Source organism: Macaca fascicularis, chromosome 13, assembly GCF_037993035.2.
Source record: "Macaca fascicularis isolate 582-1 chromosome 13, T2T-MFA8v1.1".
Classification (NCBI taxonomy): domain Eukaryota; kingdom Metazoa; phylum Chordata; class Mammalia; order Primates; family Cercopithecidae; genus Macaca; species Macaca fascicularis.
This window is the reverse complement of record NC_088387.1, coordinates 89,029,341-89,048,935: the sequence shown is the minus strand read 5'-3', so window position 1 is coordinate 89,048,935 and position 19,595 is coordinate 89,029,341. Positions and strand designations below refer to the sequence as shown.

The following is a 19,595-nucleotide window of genomic DNA, read 5'->3' as shown; positions in this document are numbered from 1 at the left end:
TGTTCTTTTTGTTAAAGGGAATGAACAATATAAGTGAATAATTAATTGAGTTTTTAGGAAGGGTTCAGAAAAGACCTGCCAGATACAGATAGGAACACTTGTCATTAAACCCATGGCCAGCAGACATTGCACAGGTGTGTGTTAGAAGCAAAGGCAAAGGGCTTTGGGAAAGAGAGTAAGAAAGTGTGCCTTTTAGATCTGAGAAATAGGAAGCTTTAAGAGGCTGGCTTTATTTATTTATTTATTGAGACAGGGTCTCACTCCATCACCCAGGCTACAGTACAGTGACCTGATCTCGGCTCACTGCAACTTCTGCCCCCTGGGCTCAAGCGATCCTCCCACGTCAGCCTCCCAGGTGGCTGGGACTACAGGTGCGTGCCACCACACCTGGCTAATTGTATTTTTTGTAGAAACAGGGTTTTGCCATGTTGCCTAGGCTGGTCTCGAACTCCTGAGCTCAAGTGATCCGCTTGCCATGGCCTCCCAAAGTGCTGGGATTACAGGTGTGAGCCACCATACCCAGCCTTTAAGAGGCTTTAAATTGTTAAATAATTGTTAAATATGCTAGGAATGATGGCAAGAGTACAAAATATGGTCCTTAAAATTATTCTGGACATGATATTAAATGTGGTAAGACTATTGGAGACTGTGACTGAGGTGGCAGAACTGTTCAATCTTTTGATAATTGCCATGATCTTATGGTAGAAAAAGCACTGGAAGCAAGGGTGAGTGGGGTAGGATGATGAAAAATGGCTTACAGGATACAAACATGCAGTTATTAGGTAGAAGGAATAAATTGAATGTATGATAGCAGAGTAGAGTGACTACAGTTAGCAAAAATGTATTACACTTACCCGGGAGGCGGAGCTTGCAGTGAGCTGAGATCCGGCCACTGCACTCCAGTCTGGGCTACAGAGCGAGACTCCGTCTCAAAAAAAAAAAAAAAAAAAATGTATTACACTTAGTTGCTGGACACCCTAAATACCCCGACTTGATCATTATGTGTTATAGATATGTAACAGAATTTTATATGTACTCATATATTTGTATAAATAAAAGAAGCAGCACCTAGATTTTAGGACTTTCAAATTAAACATATAAGGTTTGGGGGGGAGAAAAACAAAATAAATTAACCTATGTGAAAATCATTGATTTCTAGTTAATAAAGATTTGATAATTGTTTCAGAAATAGACTAGAATGGCCATGTCATTAACTAGGTCATAATTTTATAGAAAAAAGCTTATTTCATGTCTCTCCTTCTTATCATAGTGCTCTCTCCAGAAAAAAATGCTCAGAGAAAACAGGTGTATTGATTCTTCATTTTTTTTTCTCTCAATATGTCTAGTAAAAGTCAGGGCACACACTCATTATAAGAACAATGATTATTAAGTTGACTTGTTCATTAAGATTAAGAATAATGGACCGGATGCCGTGGCTCATGCCTGTAATCCCAGCACTTTGGGAGACTGAGGTGGGCATATCACAAGTTCAGGAGTTCGAGACCAGCCTGGCGAACATGGTGAAACTCCGTCTCTACTAAAAATACGAAAATTAGCCAGGTGTGGTGGTGCATACCTGTAATCCCAGCTACTTGGGAGGCTGAGGCAGGAAAACTGCTTGAACTTGGGAGGTGGAGGTTGCAGTGCTGATGTTGTGCCACTGCACTCCAGCCTGGGCGACAGGGTGAGACTCCATCTCAAAAAAAAAAAAAAAAAAAGAAGATTAAGAATAATGGTATGAATAAATCTGAAGTTTGGTTCCCATACCAGGAACCAAAAGAGCATTAATGATACTGGGTATATATTATTTCCTTAAGATGTGTTTAGGATGTGGGCATATGTTGCTAATGCTTATTTATGGTCTTTTAGTCTATGCTTTGACTTTTTGCAAGATCTACAAATAAATATTTCTGATTACAGAAAAAAAGCATCAGCCGGGCGCAGTGGCTCATGCCTGTAATCCCAGTACTTTGGGAGGCCAAGGCAGGCGGATCACGAGGTCAGGAAATCAAGACCATCCTGGCTAACACGGTGAAACGCCATCTCTACTAATAAAACACAAAAAATTAGTGGGGCGCGGTAGCGGGCGCCTATAGTGCCAGCTACTTGGGAGGCTGAGGCAGGAGAGTGGTGTGAACCCAGGAGGTGGAGCTTGCAGTGAGCCGTGATAGCGCCGCTATACTACAGCCTGGGCAACAGAGTAAGACTCCGTCTCAAAACAAAACAAAACAAAACAAAAAGCATCATTACTTATTTTGATGTCATTTGGAATAAAAAAATGACCCAAAAAGCTCTGCTGGGAAAAATACTTTTAATTGATCCGTGTATAAACCCAGAGAAAGTTTAACTTTGCGTCTTTTGACCTCTATCAGGAGGCTGCAGAGTTGGTTCCACTGAGGTTCATTCCAACGATTGACAACATTTGTCACCTACTTAGGGCATTCCCAGCAGTTTTCTAGGTATTGATGAGAAGATACGCATCTTTGAAGTCTGCATGCAGACAGTTTTCGTATGATGCATATTTGTGCACATGGGTGCTGAGAAGCAGGTCCTCCTGAACCTTCAGGGAGGATTCAAAAGGAGGCCTCAGTTAAAGCAAGTACGTAGAGTGGTCGTGAGTCCCAAAATCGAGAGAAGGAAGAGTGGGAAGAGGAATTCTTTCAGAATCTAGCCAGGAGATGGCATGTGCATTAGTATGCATCCAAGATAGGGAGTATGGTGTGTTCCAGAATCACAGATCATTCAGTTTCATGGTCTAAATGGAGAGTCATAGAAAAATCCTGTAGGGAAGTGAACTGATTGGTTGAGTATGCAAATCAGAATGTCCCTCCTGGCTATGGTATGAAGAGAGCATATTGGAGGGATTATGAAAAGAGGTGGAGGGACTATTGAGAAGCCTCTGCCGTAGCCTGCGAATGATATAATAGCTTGAACTTGGACGAAGGCATTGAGGAATGGAGAAAAAGAAATAGGAGAGACGCTGAAGAGAGAGAGAAGCAGTAGTACTTAGCTACAATTGACGTTGAGTTATGGGACAGAGAACAATCTAGGCTTCGATGTTTATGGTTCATAAGGAATATTCTTTAAAATTTAATAGATTATAGGACCATAAAAACTTAGAACTGAGAAAGCAATTATGTATCAGTTAGGCCTTTCATGTTACAGACTAGAAGAGTATGTTGCAGAGAGCCGCACTGAATTGCTCAACGTTATTTAGCTTTGCGATGCAGACCTACAACGGAACTGAGGTCTCTTGTCTCCCAGTACGGGGACCTTCTGATACACTAGACTTTAAACTTGTACAGTAAACTGTCTATGGAAAAGGTGATTTTGTTACACCCAGGAATTTATCATCATCATCATTATTATCATTATTTTAGCGGAGTCTCTTTCATAATGAACATAATGGACTTAGATAATGTGAATCACCTAGTAAAGTTTGCTTAAATGCATCAATTCCATGAAGAGAAGGAGTACAGTTTTAGAAGCGAATTGGTGAAAATGCTTTATTCCAAATGGCTTGTGAAAACAAGGATTTAAAAGCTGGTACGTTTCCAGCTTTGATGGTATCGTGCCTATTAGTAGAATTAAGGTGTAAAATGCCTTCTTCTTTCCCCATTAGCTTTTCAAGTTTCTAATTCAGTTTTGGAAGTTACCTCTTCCATCATAGCCTAATTTTAAAAGTAGATACACACCCCTCTATGAGTAATATATGTTTTTTTTTCTTGTTTGGATCAGATCTGCTATAAATTATACGGCTTTATGTTGAGATCAATTTGGTAAATTTATTAGTTTATAAGAGTTAGATAAGTGATTGTATTTTGTAAAAATATTCCATTGTATATTGGTTAAAAATGATACATATAAAATGTGTGGTACATTTTAATTCTGAATTAAAACCTCCTCATAGGGTTGCCTTAACTTCAGTGTCTAGCCATAAAAGGAAAGGAGAAAGAGTAACGGGAGGAATACTAGGGAAAAGTTGCTGAAATTCTTCTTTGTACACCCAAGTAGTTTCTCTGATGATACTTGGTTTATTTAGGAGAATTGCCAGAAGGATTTAGAAATGTTTCTAGTCCTTATTAATGATGGTAGTTTTAATTTACTTTTCTTCCATGTCTCTGATTCTTATCCTGTACAGAATCTAGACCTCCAATTGTTTTATTGTGGTAACTGAGTATTAGTGTATACACAAGGATGTTTCAAAAGTCAACTTAGTCTAATTCTGAGCTACATCTCAAGAGAGTTAATTAGAAACATACTCATGGGCCAATACTGAGGTTTAGAAAGAATTATCTTAAGGAAAGAAAAAAAAAAAAAAAAAAAGAAAGAAAGAATTATCTTAAGGAAGTCAGTTTTGATACATATTGTCTTGATTTAATGGAATGTTCCAGATTCAGGAAGTATACATGGAGCCCTGAGGAATGAATAGGCATATTTTAATAACCTGAACTTGACATATCAAGTTATTTAAGTTAAATGGAAGGAGACATGTTGGCTCATCTCATCAGTCAATAATGAATCACGTGGCTCTGAATAGCTTTAGCATTTGACTCTGGAAAGCTCTGCTGTGTGATTTTAAGCAGTGTGCAGTAGAAACTCCAAAATTACCTCCATGTAACCGACTTTCCACATTAGCCAACACCCTCTACTCCCTTTTAAAAATATGCTGACTGATGCCCATGGTGTGCCGAATACTCCTGGCTGACAGCAACTCCTGGGTTGACCCCACACATGACACAACCCAGATCTGAGTTTTGTTTCTACTAAGAGTCAGTTCTTTTGTCCCTGCCTGAAATTGCATTATTTAATTAAATGTTATGTAAACTGATTAAAAAGTGAGTGCCAAAAAAAGAATTATTTGTATGAAAAGATGAATAATTTGGAAAGAATCAATAAAAGTGAATCTCTAATATGATATTGACTGCTGATTGAGGGTTAGGCAAGACAATATTAAAACTTTGGAAAGCGGCTGGGTGCGGTGGCTCACGCTTGTAATCCCAGCACTTTGGGAGGCCGAGATGGGCAGATCACGAGGTCAGGATTTCGAGACCATCCTGGCTAGCACAGTGAAACCCTGTCTCTACTAAAAATACAAAAAAAAAAAAAAAAAAAAAAGAGATGCAGGGCGTGTTGGTGGGCGCCTGTAGTCCCAGCTGCTCGGGAGGCTGAGGCAGGAGAATGTCATGAACCTGGGAGGCGGAGCTTGCAGTGAGCCAAGATCGGGCCACTGCACTCCAGCCTGGGGGACAGAGTGAGACTCTGTCTCAAAAAAAACAAAAAACAAAAAACAAAATTTTGGAAAGCAAATTATAAAAATCAGGAATTTGGCATTCAAACGACTTCCCAATTTAAAAAAGTTTCATGAAAGGCTCATTTGTTCATTCAAAAAAAAAAAAAAACCAAACACATAGTAGGTACCTACCATGTATTAAGCATTTTGCTAAGCTATAGGGATGAGCAGCTGAAAAAGACAAGGTCCAAAAAAGGTTTCGTTCTTTCTGGAACTCATGTGCTTTTGGAGGAGTCAGATGTGAACCCAGACAATTAGAATTCTGTCTGTTCTGCACACCTGCATCTGTTGCTTTAAGAGCATGTGGCAGGGAGTGGGAGCTTCCAGCTTTGCCCTGGCATCTTCTGGAATGGCCTTAGGAAAGAGGTCATGCTTAAGCAGAGGTGTGGGTGGAAGTAGTAAGGTGGGGAGGTGGGTCAGAGTGAAGAGGAAAGAGCCCGTATAGAACCCTGTGTGTGGGGGAATGTGGAGTGGTCAGAAGAGTCCAAGTGTTCCGGATGACTGAGACTAAAAAGAACATGATGACAGCAGTAGGGAGAGATGAGACTGGATAGGTTGCGAGAACTAGATCAAGAAGAGCCCTTCTGCCATGATTTGGTTTACATTTCTTCCACTGGTACAGAGAATCTCTGAATTAGTGAAGCAGGAAATTGATGGGTGTGGCTTTCAGCTCAAATGAATCTGAATCTTAGAGGGAATGATCCAGTTAGAAACTATTTGAGGACCTTTTTGCTACCATCGAAATTTGTGATAATATCTGAAAACCCTGTTAGACATCTAGCCCCTGTTAGACATTCCTATCACTCTGTGCATAGTTGTAAGAACAGAAAATGGAGGCTGAGCACAGTGGCTCATGCCTGCCATCTCCACACCTTGGGAAGCTGAGGCGGGAGGATTGCTTGAGACTAGGAATTTGAGACCAGCCTGGGTAACACAGCGTGACACATCTCTACAAAAATAAAAAAAGAAAATTAGCCAGGCTTAGTGGCACATGCCTGTAGTCCTAGCTACTTGGGAGGCTGAGGTAGGGGGATCACTTGAACCCAGGAGTTTGAGGCTGCAGTGAACTGTGATGATGCTACCACTGCACTCCAGCCTGAGGGACAAAGTGACGAAGTGAGACCCTGTCTTTGTCTCAAAAAAAAAAAAAAAAAAAAAGGTGTTGTGTAAAATAAGCAATCTGGATTTTTAATCTATCAGACTATAAAAATGAAACTTGTGATGTTGTCTTACAAATTTTTAATATTTAGTATTTGTGAAGAGCCATTTGAAACCAATCAGTATTTGGGATTGTGTACCCACCAGAGGCCAGGAGGCCTCGAAAACTAGTTTTCCCTGGGTGTTTTTGTGTTACATGGAGATTTAAAGGTCACAGTCCACCTGGCCTTTTTAGCATGTTTAAAAAAAAAAAAAAGGCATCAGGAGCCTGTTTTCTTGCCTAAGGGTTTTCCGGTTGTGGTATCTAGAAAGATCTGAGGCTGAGCTTCTCAAGTGTCCATCTCTCCCACAGCTACACAGGCTGTTATGTGTGCTTTGGGATGGTTAATTTCCAAGTCATGGTGATTTTGACACCTTGCACTGCATCCAGCCTCGCCTGCCTATATGCTGTCAGTGACAGTTTGCTGCTCAGAAGAGAGGACTAAAAGGGATCCGTGCCCTTTAAAAGAAATAAAAGACCAGGATAGAAAAAAGAGGCCTTGGCTGTGGCAACAGAGTTAGGGGGGAGCCATGGGAAAGTAATGATCCATGAAGGGTGGGAATAAAAAGGAGTTGTAGTCGGGCCTTGCAGATTTTTGTTTATAGTAGTGGTTCCCAAACATTGTCCACCCAGAATTTATTCCTTTTGGCATCTGCCGGAATTTTATAGACCCCATTTCATTTTATTGCCCAGTGTGTTTCTTCTTTCATGTCCCATGGGGAACGTTTCTCTGCTTTTGTGTGAGTCCTAGAAGGTCTCCATGCCCTTCTTTAGCCTGCATTCTTCCTCTGTTCTTCCATTCCTAACTCCACCCGAAACTGCCACATTTTATTTTTCTTTTCCACCACATTATGTCTCTCTCCCCCTTTGAAGCCTTCTGTTCAAAATAGCTGCTTATCTTTAAAAAATAGGAAAGGAAGTTTTATTTAATAACTAATATTAAGATATTTAGATAACAGTTGGAAGCAAAATTTGTTATAATCTGTACTTAATACACTGGGTAAAAGCTCCAGATGGAATGAGTTAAATAATTAAGCAAGAAAGAGAAGAAAATAAAATATCAGCATGAAATAGATTACTTATCAGATACTTGGAGGGGTAGTAGCTTTTAAATAATTGAAACCATAGAACATATAATAGAGAATAGCACTTACAAACTTAAGTATAGAAAAACAGCACACAAAATTTGTGTAATCCAGACAAAAGTAAACAGGAAATAGAGTGACATAGGTGTTTTCATCGATAGGACAAATAGAATCTTAAAATTTATTGTCCATAAAAACCATCAGGAGAGTAATTTAAAAATCATTAACATTCTAAGAGATAGGTAAAATATATGGATAAAAAGATAGCTCAAACAAGAAGTAAAAGCAGTAAACAGGTATGTGGGAAAATGTTCAAAATCTTTAGTAAAGACATGCAAAATCAGCATTGTGGTAATGTAATCAGATAGTAAGAAAAATATTCATAGCTCAGAAGTTATCTTGAAACTAGTAAATTGGTAAAAATATTTAGAAATAAAATCCAATTTTGACAACATGTTAATTAATCAATCTATTTATTTATATGTTTTTTGAGACGGAGTCTCGCTCTGTCGCCCAGGCTGGAGTGCAGTGGTTCTATCTTGGCTCACTGCAAGCTCTGCCTCCCGGTTCACACCATTCTCCTGCCTCAGCTTCCCAAGTAGCTGGGACTACAGGCGCCCACCACCACGCCCGGCTAATTTTTTGTATTTTTAGTAGAGACGGGGTTTCACCGTGTTAGCCAGGGTGGTCTCGATCTCCTGACTTGGTCATCTGCCCGCCTCGGCCTCCCAAAGTGTTGGGATTACAGGCGTGCGTGATTCACCGCGCCTGGCCGACAACATGTTAATTTAACATATTTATATAGTGCTATTGAGTTATTGATTGACATATTCTTTTTGGAAATTCATCTGTTGATATACTTAGAAATTCAACAGCCCAGCACTCAATTCTAGAGAAAGTAGTGAAGGAAATAATCTACAGTCAAGTTCATGACCTGACCGGCTGTAAGGATACGCACATCCCTCTTGTTGCTGATATGCTGGTTTGCTTTCCCTTTTTTATGTTCCCATTGCACGCTGCCATAATAATTACAAAGTTGATGAGGGTGGCTAACGTTTGCTGAGTGCCTACTATGTGCTGAGTTCTGTGTGCTTTGAATATATGAATTCATTCAGGTCACACAACAGCCATATGAGCTGGATACAGTTATTTTTCTCATTTTACAGGTGAAGAAGTAGGGTGGGAAAACATTAAATAACTTACCCAATGTCCTGCCAATAAGAAATAATGAAGTTGGGATTCAAACCCCTGGAGATCTGATTCCACGCTCTTACTCTTAATGTCTATGCTCTGTATTCTCCCCATGGTGAGACAGTTACATTAATGTAATTGACTCAGGTTATATTTTCTTGTTTGCTGTATCTCCTAGCACGTTGCCTTGTGTACTAAGCAATTCGTAAATATTAACTGAATGCATTAGACAATAATTACTAAGAATAAAACTTTGTGCTTGTGGAAGATGTTCTTTGGAGCTTTATCTCTAATAGTTAAAAAATGCAGACAAGGCTGGGCATGGTGGCTCACACCTGTAATCCCAGCACTTTGCAGGGCTGAGGTGGGCACATCACTTGAGGTCAGGAGTTCGAGACCAGCCTGGCCAATATGGTGAAACCCTGCCTGTACTAAAAATACAAAAATTAGCCAGGAGTGGTGGTGGGTGCCTGTAATTCCAGCTACTTGGGAGGCCGAGGCAGGAGAATGGCTTGAACTTGGGAGACGGAGGTTGCAGTGAGCCGAGATCGCACCACTACACTATAGCCTGAGTGACAGAATAAGACCCTGTCTAAAAAAAAAAAAAAAAAAAAGAAGGAAAGAAATGCAGACAAGCTAAGCACAATAGAGGAATGGCTGTATACTTTACCATCTGCCAATGGAATATTATATAGCTACTAAAATCAATCACTAAGGCTCTGTAGCAATACATGGCATATGTAGCAATACATGGCACATGGCACTACATAGCCAATACGAAGGCTATGTAGTAAGAAAAGAATGCAAATGTAAACTGTAGTGATTAAACTGTAATCTGAACATCCCTCTAGGCTTTACAAATTTGTGGGTGTAGGTAATGTGATGATCAAATCACATTATGCTAGCCCAAGCCCTTGCTTGCTTACCTGCACCTCTCTGCACCCCTGCAAGTGTTTCTGATGATCCCCAAGGGCTACTCCAAAGCCCCCTGAATTACAGGGATGGAAAAGAACCTGTGGATTGTGTCCCCCAGCCACCTCATTTTTGCAGGTGGAGACACTGTAGTCTACATAGTGATTTTGAAGTTTTTGAAGATTGTTGCTGAAGGAGGCCTCAATCTCAAGGCGTTTGGTGTTTCTGCAGCCAACAAATGTTACTGCATTTTTCCTAAGGGTGACAGAGCCTTGAGGTTTAGGAAGCATTAGGAGAGAGCGACAATGACAGCATCTGTGATGAAGAATGTGAAGTGGAATTTTATGACATGCCTGATATATGGAGCTCCTTAGGGTTATGCAAAGTGTAAAACTAGATCAAATTAGATAGCGCACAGCAATGGTGAGGTTGATGATAAATGAACAGGAAGCTATAAACAAAGCTGAGATGATGAATGGCCTCATCCTATCTGGTGTATGTGATAGCGCTTCCTGTCTCCTGGGTTATAAACAGAACATGGTATTGAAGCATTCACTAATGCCCACCAGCATTAAAAATTCAATTCGTGGTATTTTTGGAATTGTTGTTTGCATTAAGGTTGATCTTTTGCACTTGTTGAAATCTGCATTTACTTTAACATTAACTTCATATACCTAGTATTTGATAGGTGGGGATGGAATGAAAATGGTCTTATTAATTTTCAAAGCAGGTAACAAAAAGAGTAATGTCCTATTTGCTTGAATGAACTAAACCAATGGTTAAAATAGTCTTTAAAGTCAGTGATGCTTGGATGGTATCTCACCACCATGTTGGTTTGTTGATGTAATAGCCTTGGAGTTCTGAGGTTAGATCCTATGGAGGAACTTCCTTGTAATGATATCTCTCCACCCCCAACATTTTTGTAGGTATTAATTAGTAAGTTTCTACATCTTCTGGCATGCTTTGTTTTCCTTTTTTCTTTTTCTTCTTTGGAAGACAGGGTCTCTCTGTGTTGCCAAAGCTGGTAACAAACTCCTTGTTTCAAGTGATCCTCCCACCTTGGCCTCCTGCAGTGCTGGGACTTCGGGCATGAGCCACCGTGCCTGGCCCCCAGCATGCTTTTATTTGCTGTTTTAAAAAAGTCACCTCTTTGTCTAGAGCAAGCTTGTTCAACCCCAGCCCATGGACTGCATGTGGCCCAGGATGGCTTTGAATGCGGCCCAGCACAAATTTGCAAGCTTTCTTAAAACATTATGAGATCTTTCTGTGATTTTTTTTTAAAGCTCATCAGCTATCATAAGTGTTAGTGTATGTAATGTGTGGCTCATGACAGTTCTTCTTCCAGTGTGGCTCAGGGAAACCAAAAGATTGGAAACCCCTTGTCTAGAGTTTAAAACTAATGGTTACTATTAATATTTGTGAAGTCTTTTCATTCTTGTGATATATAAAATAGAAAACACCTTCATTATAAAAGAGTGAAACGATAATGTATTTTTACATCTGGTGTCAAATAAATGCATATATTCTTAAAAAAAAAACAGACCCAAAGAGATGCTCACTGATGGGGAGTGCTGGGTGCGTCTTTAACTTTTTTAAAGCATTTTCTCTTTGGAACTCTGTTTTGTCTTTTGCATTTACTATGGAGAATACTAGTCTCTTCTCTTACATGTGAAAGAAAATCCCCATACCTTCTTAATGATTATATATTTAGTGAGTTTTAAATTAAAACTTTTAGAAATTTAACTAGAATCTGGCCAACTGGTTATTTAAAAATGTAAAATAAGATTTAAAAACCCAAAGCCAAGTATCCATTGCACATTGAAAATGTATCCAATAGAATGTCCTGCAGCTATCCGTGTTTTTCCCTGGTTCTGTCTCCTGTGATTCAGATTGCCTGGGTCCTAAGTTTTAATTTATCATTTATATTCTTTGTGTTTTACTCTGTCTACTTTTACAGACTGCCTTGTATCCTTATGGAAATGAACAGGAATTTGGCCTGTGTCTGTATCTGAAACCCAGCTTGTCTCCCTTTCTCCCACTTACACTCCAGCCACATCGGCTTCCTCCAGCCATATCAGCTTCCACATCACTCTAGCCACATCAGCTTCCTCTCAGTTTTGGAACCTTTCGAAACCACCTCACCTCAAGATCTTTGCTCAAGTTATTTGTTCTTCTGTAAACACTCTTCTGCCAACTTTTTACCTCTCTGGATTCTTCCCCCTTTAAGTTCAGCTTAAATCTCACTTCCTTGGACAGGTTGTTCTGGACGACCCTAACTCTGTTTTTTTGATGGAGTCTGAGTCAGTATAAGTTAACAGACAGATAATCAAGAATTGATGATAGGCAGTTTTAGAACACAACAACTGTAAATCTCTACATTCCTTAGGGAGAAAACCAGTCCACATCCTTCTTTCTTGGTCATGTGTAGGACTAGGCCTTCCTGGTTCCTCTGTTCTAGCTTTAGAAGAAGGTAACTGTCTTCTTGGAGTCCAGCCTTTCTTTTTTCCCCTTAGCGATGCATACTGAATGAAAAGGCAAGCATATAGGTTTGGTTTTGTGTAGCGTGGCATAGTTTTTTGTTTGTTTGTTTGTTTGTTTTGACAGTGTCTCACTCTGTTGCTTAGGCTGGAGTGCAGTGGTGCAATCTCAGCTCACTGCAACCTCTGCCTCCTGGGTTCAAGTGATTCTCATGTCTCAGCCTCCCAAGCAGCTGGGACTATGGGTACATGCCACCATGCCTGGCTAAGTTTTGGTATTTTTTTAAAGTAGAGATGGGGGTTTGCCTTGTTGGCCAGGCTGGTCTTGAACTCCTGGCCTCAAGTGATCTGCCTGCCTGGGCCTCCCAAAGTGCTGGGATTAAGGTGTGAGTCACCGTGCCCAGCCTAAGTAGCATAGGTTCTTAAAGTGAGCAATGGTTTGCTGCAGCATTTAATTATTTTATAACATATTTGTTATCCTAAAGCAGAATGGGGGGAGAAATAATGTAGTAACTTAACTTTCTAAAAATATTACTACCCATCACCAACCAGCCCTGCAAGGGATGTCAACAAAAATGCTGAAGGCCGTTAAGGGAATATTATTCTAATCAGAGACAGGTGGGAAAGTCAAATCAAAATCATGTGTGTGTCTGTTCTGCGAAAGAACAGATACAGGTTTTCCTTCAGATGGAGGTTTGTTTTCCCTGCTCTGCCTTTGCCACAGTAACTTGAAATGGTCTGTCTGCTGGCACAGAAAGCCAGCGAGTGGGTGGAGTGGCCAGGACCCTGCTGCAGGAAGGTCAGGAACATTCTTAGAGTGCCTTTTGGGAACAAGCAGCCGAAGTATTTTTATAGTCAGCTAAGATAACAGGAAAGAGAGAGGCAGGGTCTACCTTTTTATGGTAGAAATTTTTAGAAAATTCAGTTTGCCTGCATTTATATACAAGTCATGAATATTTGTTCATCTAAACAAGGTTCCAGTTCGTGGCACAGAATGTGAATATTATTCTGTCAGCCCAATTACTTGAGTATGGCAAGTTGTTTTACAGACCAAAGTGAATGGTGGAATACAACTGAAACGCCTGACTTGTTTAAAACCTCCAGCTTGTTGTTCTTCCAGCATGGATCCTTTTGCTCATTTTGACCTTTTACAGTTGTACCATGAGATACCTTGAGTGAAGGTCACAAAATTACACTTTCTGGAGTAACAGGGTGAAGGCCCACATACCTCTTGTTAATTGTAGTAGTTGCCAGGTGACTCTGTGATGTGATATTGTGAATTATGGCGATGACCAGCAAAGTGTCAAGCTAACAAGGTTATGGAACGTCTCAGCCAGCATTCTACAGTTCACCTTGCTATAATATTTTCTAAAATATATGCCCCATGGCTAGCCTTGTAACCAGCATACCACAAGCATCTCAAGTCAACCTTAAAGATAACTTACTCTTTTCCTCTTGATGTCCTGAGGTTTTATAGAACTTGGGCAGCACAGATGATACATCACTAGATGATGTTTTGAGAGTGGCATGAACTTTGGAAACAGAAGGAAACTATTCATAGTTGAATCCTAAAGTTTGTAGGTCTATTTTCAATTTGTTTCTTTGATATAAATGACTATATAGGTGTAAAAAGACTGCCTGCCACAAAGGGTTCAATACATACTTACGGAACTGAGACAAAGAGCTTTATATTGTCATTTACATTTTAGAAATGCTAAAACTGGAGAATAGATATTTTATTTATTATTCATAAAGGGTTATAAATACTAGACTTTTATTGGTGGAAGTAAGTCAAGCAGAAACCATTTCCTTTGTAACCAGAGAGACACAGGGTTGTTGGAGTTTAGGGATTATTGCTATATCCACGTATGCTAGTATAGTCCTTGAAACAGCTGTATGGAAGTTATCTCAGGGGTTTAAAGGTAGATTTAAATGAAACTAATTAAGTTCATGATAGATTTCAAAGTCTACTACTGATACTGGAAATACCTTGTAAAAGTCTATTGGTTAGTGTTTCTTTGTTTAAAAAAGGTGGTGTTGGCCGGGCGTGGTGGCTCACACCTGTAATCCCAGCACTTTGAGAGGCCGAGGCAGGCGGATCACAAGGTCAGGAGATCAAGACCATCCTGGCTAACACGGTGAAACCCCGTCTCTACTAAAAATACAAAAAATTAGCCAGCGTGGTGGCGGGTACCTGTAGTCCCAGCTACCCCGGGAGGCTGAGGCAGGAGAATGGCGTGAACCCAGGAGGTGGAGCTTTCAGCGAGCCGAGATGGCGCCACTGCACTCCAGCCTGGGCGATAGAGTGAGACTCTGTCTCAAAAAAAAAAAAAAAAAAAAAAGGGTGTTTTATATACATATATATAAAATATATATATTATATAAAATATATATATACACACATATATACACATACACACAGACACATATATATGTATGTGTACACAGATACACACATTATATTCTAGTATAGATTGATTATAGGGAGCCCTCACTTTGCATCTTAATAATCAATTAAAAAATGAGTTCTATGACCTTAAGAATTTTTTGCCAAAGCATTAAAAATATTTTAGTGTAGGTTATTAATATATAGGAAAATCGAAAAAATAGTACAGCTAATATTTATTTAGTACTTGATAATTTAAAATGTTAGAAACATTGAGAGTTAAAATGTTTCATTTCTTTGAGTAAAACTTGGGAATAATTTCAACATGTTTGCTTTTCATTATATAGCTTATGATATGGAGCATTTCTTTTCTTCTGTGAACCATTGTACTCCTTTTTGAGTTTGGCCAAAATGTTGGAAGCTGATCCAAAGTTGTGAAGTAGCTGAGAGTTCCTTTAATGTTAATCCCCTTGGGAATCTTCATCCTGTTCATTTTACAGCCGCCTTCCAATTTCTCGTCCAGTATTGTCACTTTGTATTTCTTTGCTGCACTTTCTTTTTTGTTGGCTCATACTGTCTTTCGATTATCCACTTGTGTAAAATGTCCCGTGATTTTTATCCCTCTGAGATGAGGAGACAGCAGAACTCTCTGCTTTGCTGTTTGTGCCTGAACTGAATACGGGATGTGCAGGGACCAATCACCAGCAGGCTTTGAAAGAAGTGACATGATTCGTCACTGGTCGTGGTCCACATCTGTTATTCACATCATGATTTGCGAACTAAAGAGCTAGCAGTGAGGTTTGTATTTCCTGCAGTTACTCAGTTAGTATACCGTGGTAACTGAAGTCTGAACCACATCGTTGGGGGACTGGTATTATTTAACTAAAGTATGATAACGGAAATTCACACGTATTGGAACCATACCAAGTGAGGAGTGCCTGTATTCCAGTTATAGATTATCTGTAGTACATTTAAAGCTTGGCCTAGCTCCCTTTGCTTTACCCGTTACACACTGAGCCTGTCCAGTGTAGCCAAGCTATGGTGTAGAAAATCAATTCAGAATTGAACTGAGAGTTTCGAAGTCATTGATTCGATCTTGGAGTCAGCTTTGACTTTCTCTTTTCTTACCCAAGACCTCACAGAGTAGATTGAGCACTAGTGCAAATATTTTTCAGACCCCATCCAGCATGGGGAGTTTTGACTTGATCTGCAGTCTACACCCTGAAGAAAGTTTCTGGGTTGTCACCTTTGTAATTTTTCCAACTCTGTCCTTCCTCCTTCACTTTCTCCCCTCTTCCTTGTTCCTCCTGTACCCATCATCAAGTTTTACTGATTTTCCCTCCAGCCTTATGTTCCTGCATGTTTCTTTTAGTTCCTGTTGCTATCATCCTAATTATATGGATTTCAATTGTTATAATAGTTTCCTAACTGACTTTCCCACTGTACTCTCTCTCCTTTCCAGCTAATCCCGCATGCCATCACCGGAGTAATCTTCCTGGAACACTCTTGCAGCTTTACTTAATCCTCCGCTTGAAGCCTCCAAAATAACTTACTGATTACAGAATAAAATCCAAAGCCCTTATCAAGCCTGTAATAACTTCCTTTGTCTGACATAAGCCTCCTTCTTCGAATTTATTACCTGATCTCTTCCCTTCCCTCAAGAACCCATAGTTTCAACAACATAGGTTTACTCATTATCTCCCAAATATGCCCACCACCCCTCCTTTCTACACATTGTCTTCCTAAAATGCACTTTTTGATGTCGTCTGAATCTTCACCAGTTTGAAAAACTTATCCTGAATGATCTCTTCTGTGAAGTCTATTTTGACTTCCTAGAAATGTCTTTTCTCCTCTCTGCAGTTCCAAAGGATTTATATTTCATACTTTCCAGTTACTGCTTATTTGCTGATCTGTATTTTTATTTATGTGCTATTTATTTTCTCCATTTAGATTTTAAGTCCTAGATGGGCAGGGACTGAATCTTCTATACCACCAAGAATGGCATTTGACAGAGTGATAGGTATAAATCTATCCCTGCCCTCATTCAGTATTTTCTGGTTTTTTTTTTTGTTGTTGTTGTTGTTTTTTAGCATTTCTTCTAGACATTGGGCTATGTGCTAGCAGTAAAACATAACAAGGTAACTTCCCGACCTCACAGAGCTCTGGTTGAGTGAGGCATACAGAGAAGTAGTCAGTTGATTGTAATGCTGTAAGATGCATGGAATGATGGATAGTGAATCAGATTCATGGAAGCAAGAAGATAAGTGTCAAGCCTAGATGAGGGGCAATGGGAATGCTTCTAGAAGTGAGGTTCAGGCAGAGTCTGAAAGATACATAGGAATCAGGTAGTTGACGGGGGCCAGATGGAAAGAATGTTCCAGGCAGAGGACTCAGTGTGGATAAAGATCTGGAAGGGTGAGAGCACACTGAGGAACTGAATTAAGTTCCATGTAGCTGTATTGTGGAGAATGAGGTAAGATTCCTAAGTGATGAGGTTGCAGAGGATCCCTGTAATGGGCAAAAAGTTGACATCTTTGGTGAATGTCCAGGAGGGAGGACTTCCAGGATCAGATGTTTGAGTAGATAAAATGAGGGAGCAGCACCCAGGTTTTTCTTAAGGATCACTTGGTGGATGGAGGTATTGGAGGGAAGACAATGAGTTCAATTTTGGACATTGTGAATTTGAGGTGCCTGTGAAATACGTGCATGGTGACATATAGTTGTAGACAGTTTGAAGCTTGGAAGAAAGCTTTGACCAGGAAATAAAAATTTGGGTGACATCAGTATATGATAGAATGAAATCATAGAGAAAGAGTGTGTAGAGTCAGTAAAGAAGGCTTCAAAACCAAACCTTAACACACATCAGTATATAAAGAACAAGTAAAGAGAACAGAGTCTGCAAAGAATGTTAAGATGGAATAGGCGGGAAGAAGGAGCAAAATAGGTGAGTGAGGTGTCCTGGAAACCAAGGGAAGACTGAAATCCATCCATTGGGTTTAGAAACGTGGAAACTGTTCATGACCCTAGTAAGAATAGCTTTTGTGTAGAGGAGGGGCAGGGAAAACATAAACTGGCCCAAGATAGATTGTAGCACATTGAGAAGTCAACAGACAATTATGGTGGAAAGTTTAGTTACGGAGGAGAGGATTTAAAGAGGGTGGAAGCTGGAATGAAATGGAGCTGAGGGGCTTTTATTATAATATTGTCTAAGCTACTGGAAATCTGTGATGTTTAAAGGCTGACAGGAAGAATTCATTAGTGATAAAGAGGTTGACCATAAGCTAAAATAGCCAGAGTTATAACTCCTCTTAAAATTATTTGCCCAGTCTGTCCTGTTATCTTTCAGTATTCTAAATAAGTTAATTCCAGACTAATTTTGGGCTTCACTGAGATCTTGTTACACAAGATTGCAAATTCCTGTAAAGTATGATTCAAACTATTCTACTTATTTGTTCTGGGTAGCATTTAGTGTCTTAAATAGAGAAAAATTTCAACAAATATTATTTTTATTACTGTCATTTGTTTCTTTGTTTATTCTTTGAGCAAATATATGTAATTTTTAATTTTTTGTGGGTACACAGTAGGTATATATATTTATGGGGTACACAAGATGTTTTGATACAGGCTTGCAATGCGTTATAATCACATCCTGGAGAATGAGGTGAGCAAATATTTATTTAATGTCCATTGTATGCCAGACATTTTTCTAGGTGTCAAGGATATTAAGGTTACCAGGCCATATACACTACCAGGCCATACATACCACTTGTTCTTGAGGAGTTTATCATGTAGGGAGTCAGTTAATGAAATAATTATGGATTGCAAATGGTACTTAAAATGGCATGGTGATACACAATAATCCTGAATGGCTACTGTATATACTAATCTTTTCCTATGAACTTTTCTTTACATTGTTGGAGGGAGAATAATTACAAGCTATTAAAGAGTTAAATGACTTAAGATGGAAAGAAAAAAGTAGTGAGTAACAGAGACTACTTTTGGCATAGTGAGTTTACTCCTCTGTTTACCATTTCTAAAGTTCGTAGGACTCTGATGCCTATAATGGGATGTGTGTTTTGCACATTTTGTTGGTTGATCATTCCTTAGCCTCTGAGAGACTAACAGACTCTCCACTTTTTCTCTTTTCCCTTTCAGTCATTTGCCATCTACCATGTATGAATGGTGGCCAGTGCAGTTCAAGGGACAAATGTCAGTGCCCTCCAAATTTCACAGGAAAGCTTTGTCAGATCCCAGTCCACGGTGCCAGCGTGCCTAAACTTTATCAGCATTCCCAGCAGCCAGGCAAGGCGTTGGGGACGCATGTCATCCATTCTACGCATACCTTGCCTCTGACCGTGACTAGTCAGCAAGGAGTCAAAGGTAAGCTTTTTTCTTTCTGCCCATTTGCCAGACCTCTGTTAACCTGCCAAACCCACATAGAAGTCAAGGATCTGCAGATGGCCGGGGGTGGTATTGAAACAGAAAGGAGTACATGATTTGTGGCCTGAGAAATGGCAGTAGAGACAGAATGTGGGCCCAGGTATGTAGCTGCAGTTCTTTCTAGGCCATAGAGAATTGGTATCTAGGAAAAAAGAAAATAAAAAGGAGCCCATTTTTCTCTAGTGACTCTTACCCCCAAGAGCTAATAAATGTGCATGGCACTGTTCTGACAAGGCCTGGGAAACGGGAAGATGAACAAGACAGTGTTCTGGCCCTTACAGCATTAATAAGCTAGTGGATCGCACAGTACCTGCTGGTGAACTTTGTAATTAAAGAATGCTTGGTTTCAGTTGTAAACGATCATTTAACCTCACTGGACTTCAATTTGTTCATTTGTAGAGGAAAGTAAACTAGGTCACTTGGAGCTCAAAAATTCTATGACGAATTCATCCTTTTAAACCTGGCATTTTTATAAATGCACACTTTTGAAAAGGGGGTCATAGGAGTTTACTGGCTCTAATTCTTTAAAACATGAATCCTTGCATCAGGAGATGAGATTTTTGTTTGAAAGCTGTAGAACGTAGCTTGTTATAGATAAAAAATAATGCACTTT

At 39.7% G+C, this 19,595-nt stretch overlaps 1 protein-coding gene across 30 annotated transcripts in view; it reads left to right on the top strand.

Annotated features, from left to right (window-relative positions):
• LTBP1 (latent transforming growth factor beta binding protein 1) overlaps positions 1-19,595 on the top strand; it is a 445,837-nt gene that overhangs the window by 213,919 nt on the left and 212,323 nt on the right. For all 30 annotated transcript variants that reach the window (XM_074011979.1, XM_015433801.4, XM_065527196.2 and 27 more), the window contains one exon: positions 18,698-18,922. In XM_074011979.1, the coding sequence (XP_073868080.1) occupies positions 18,698-18,922 (225 nt within the window). The remainder of the gene's footprint in view (positions 1-18,697; positions 18,923-19,595) is intronic.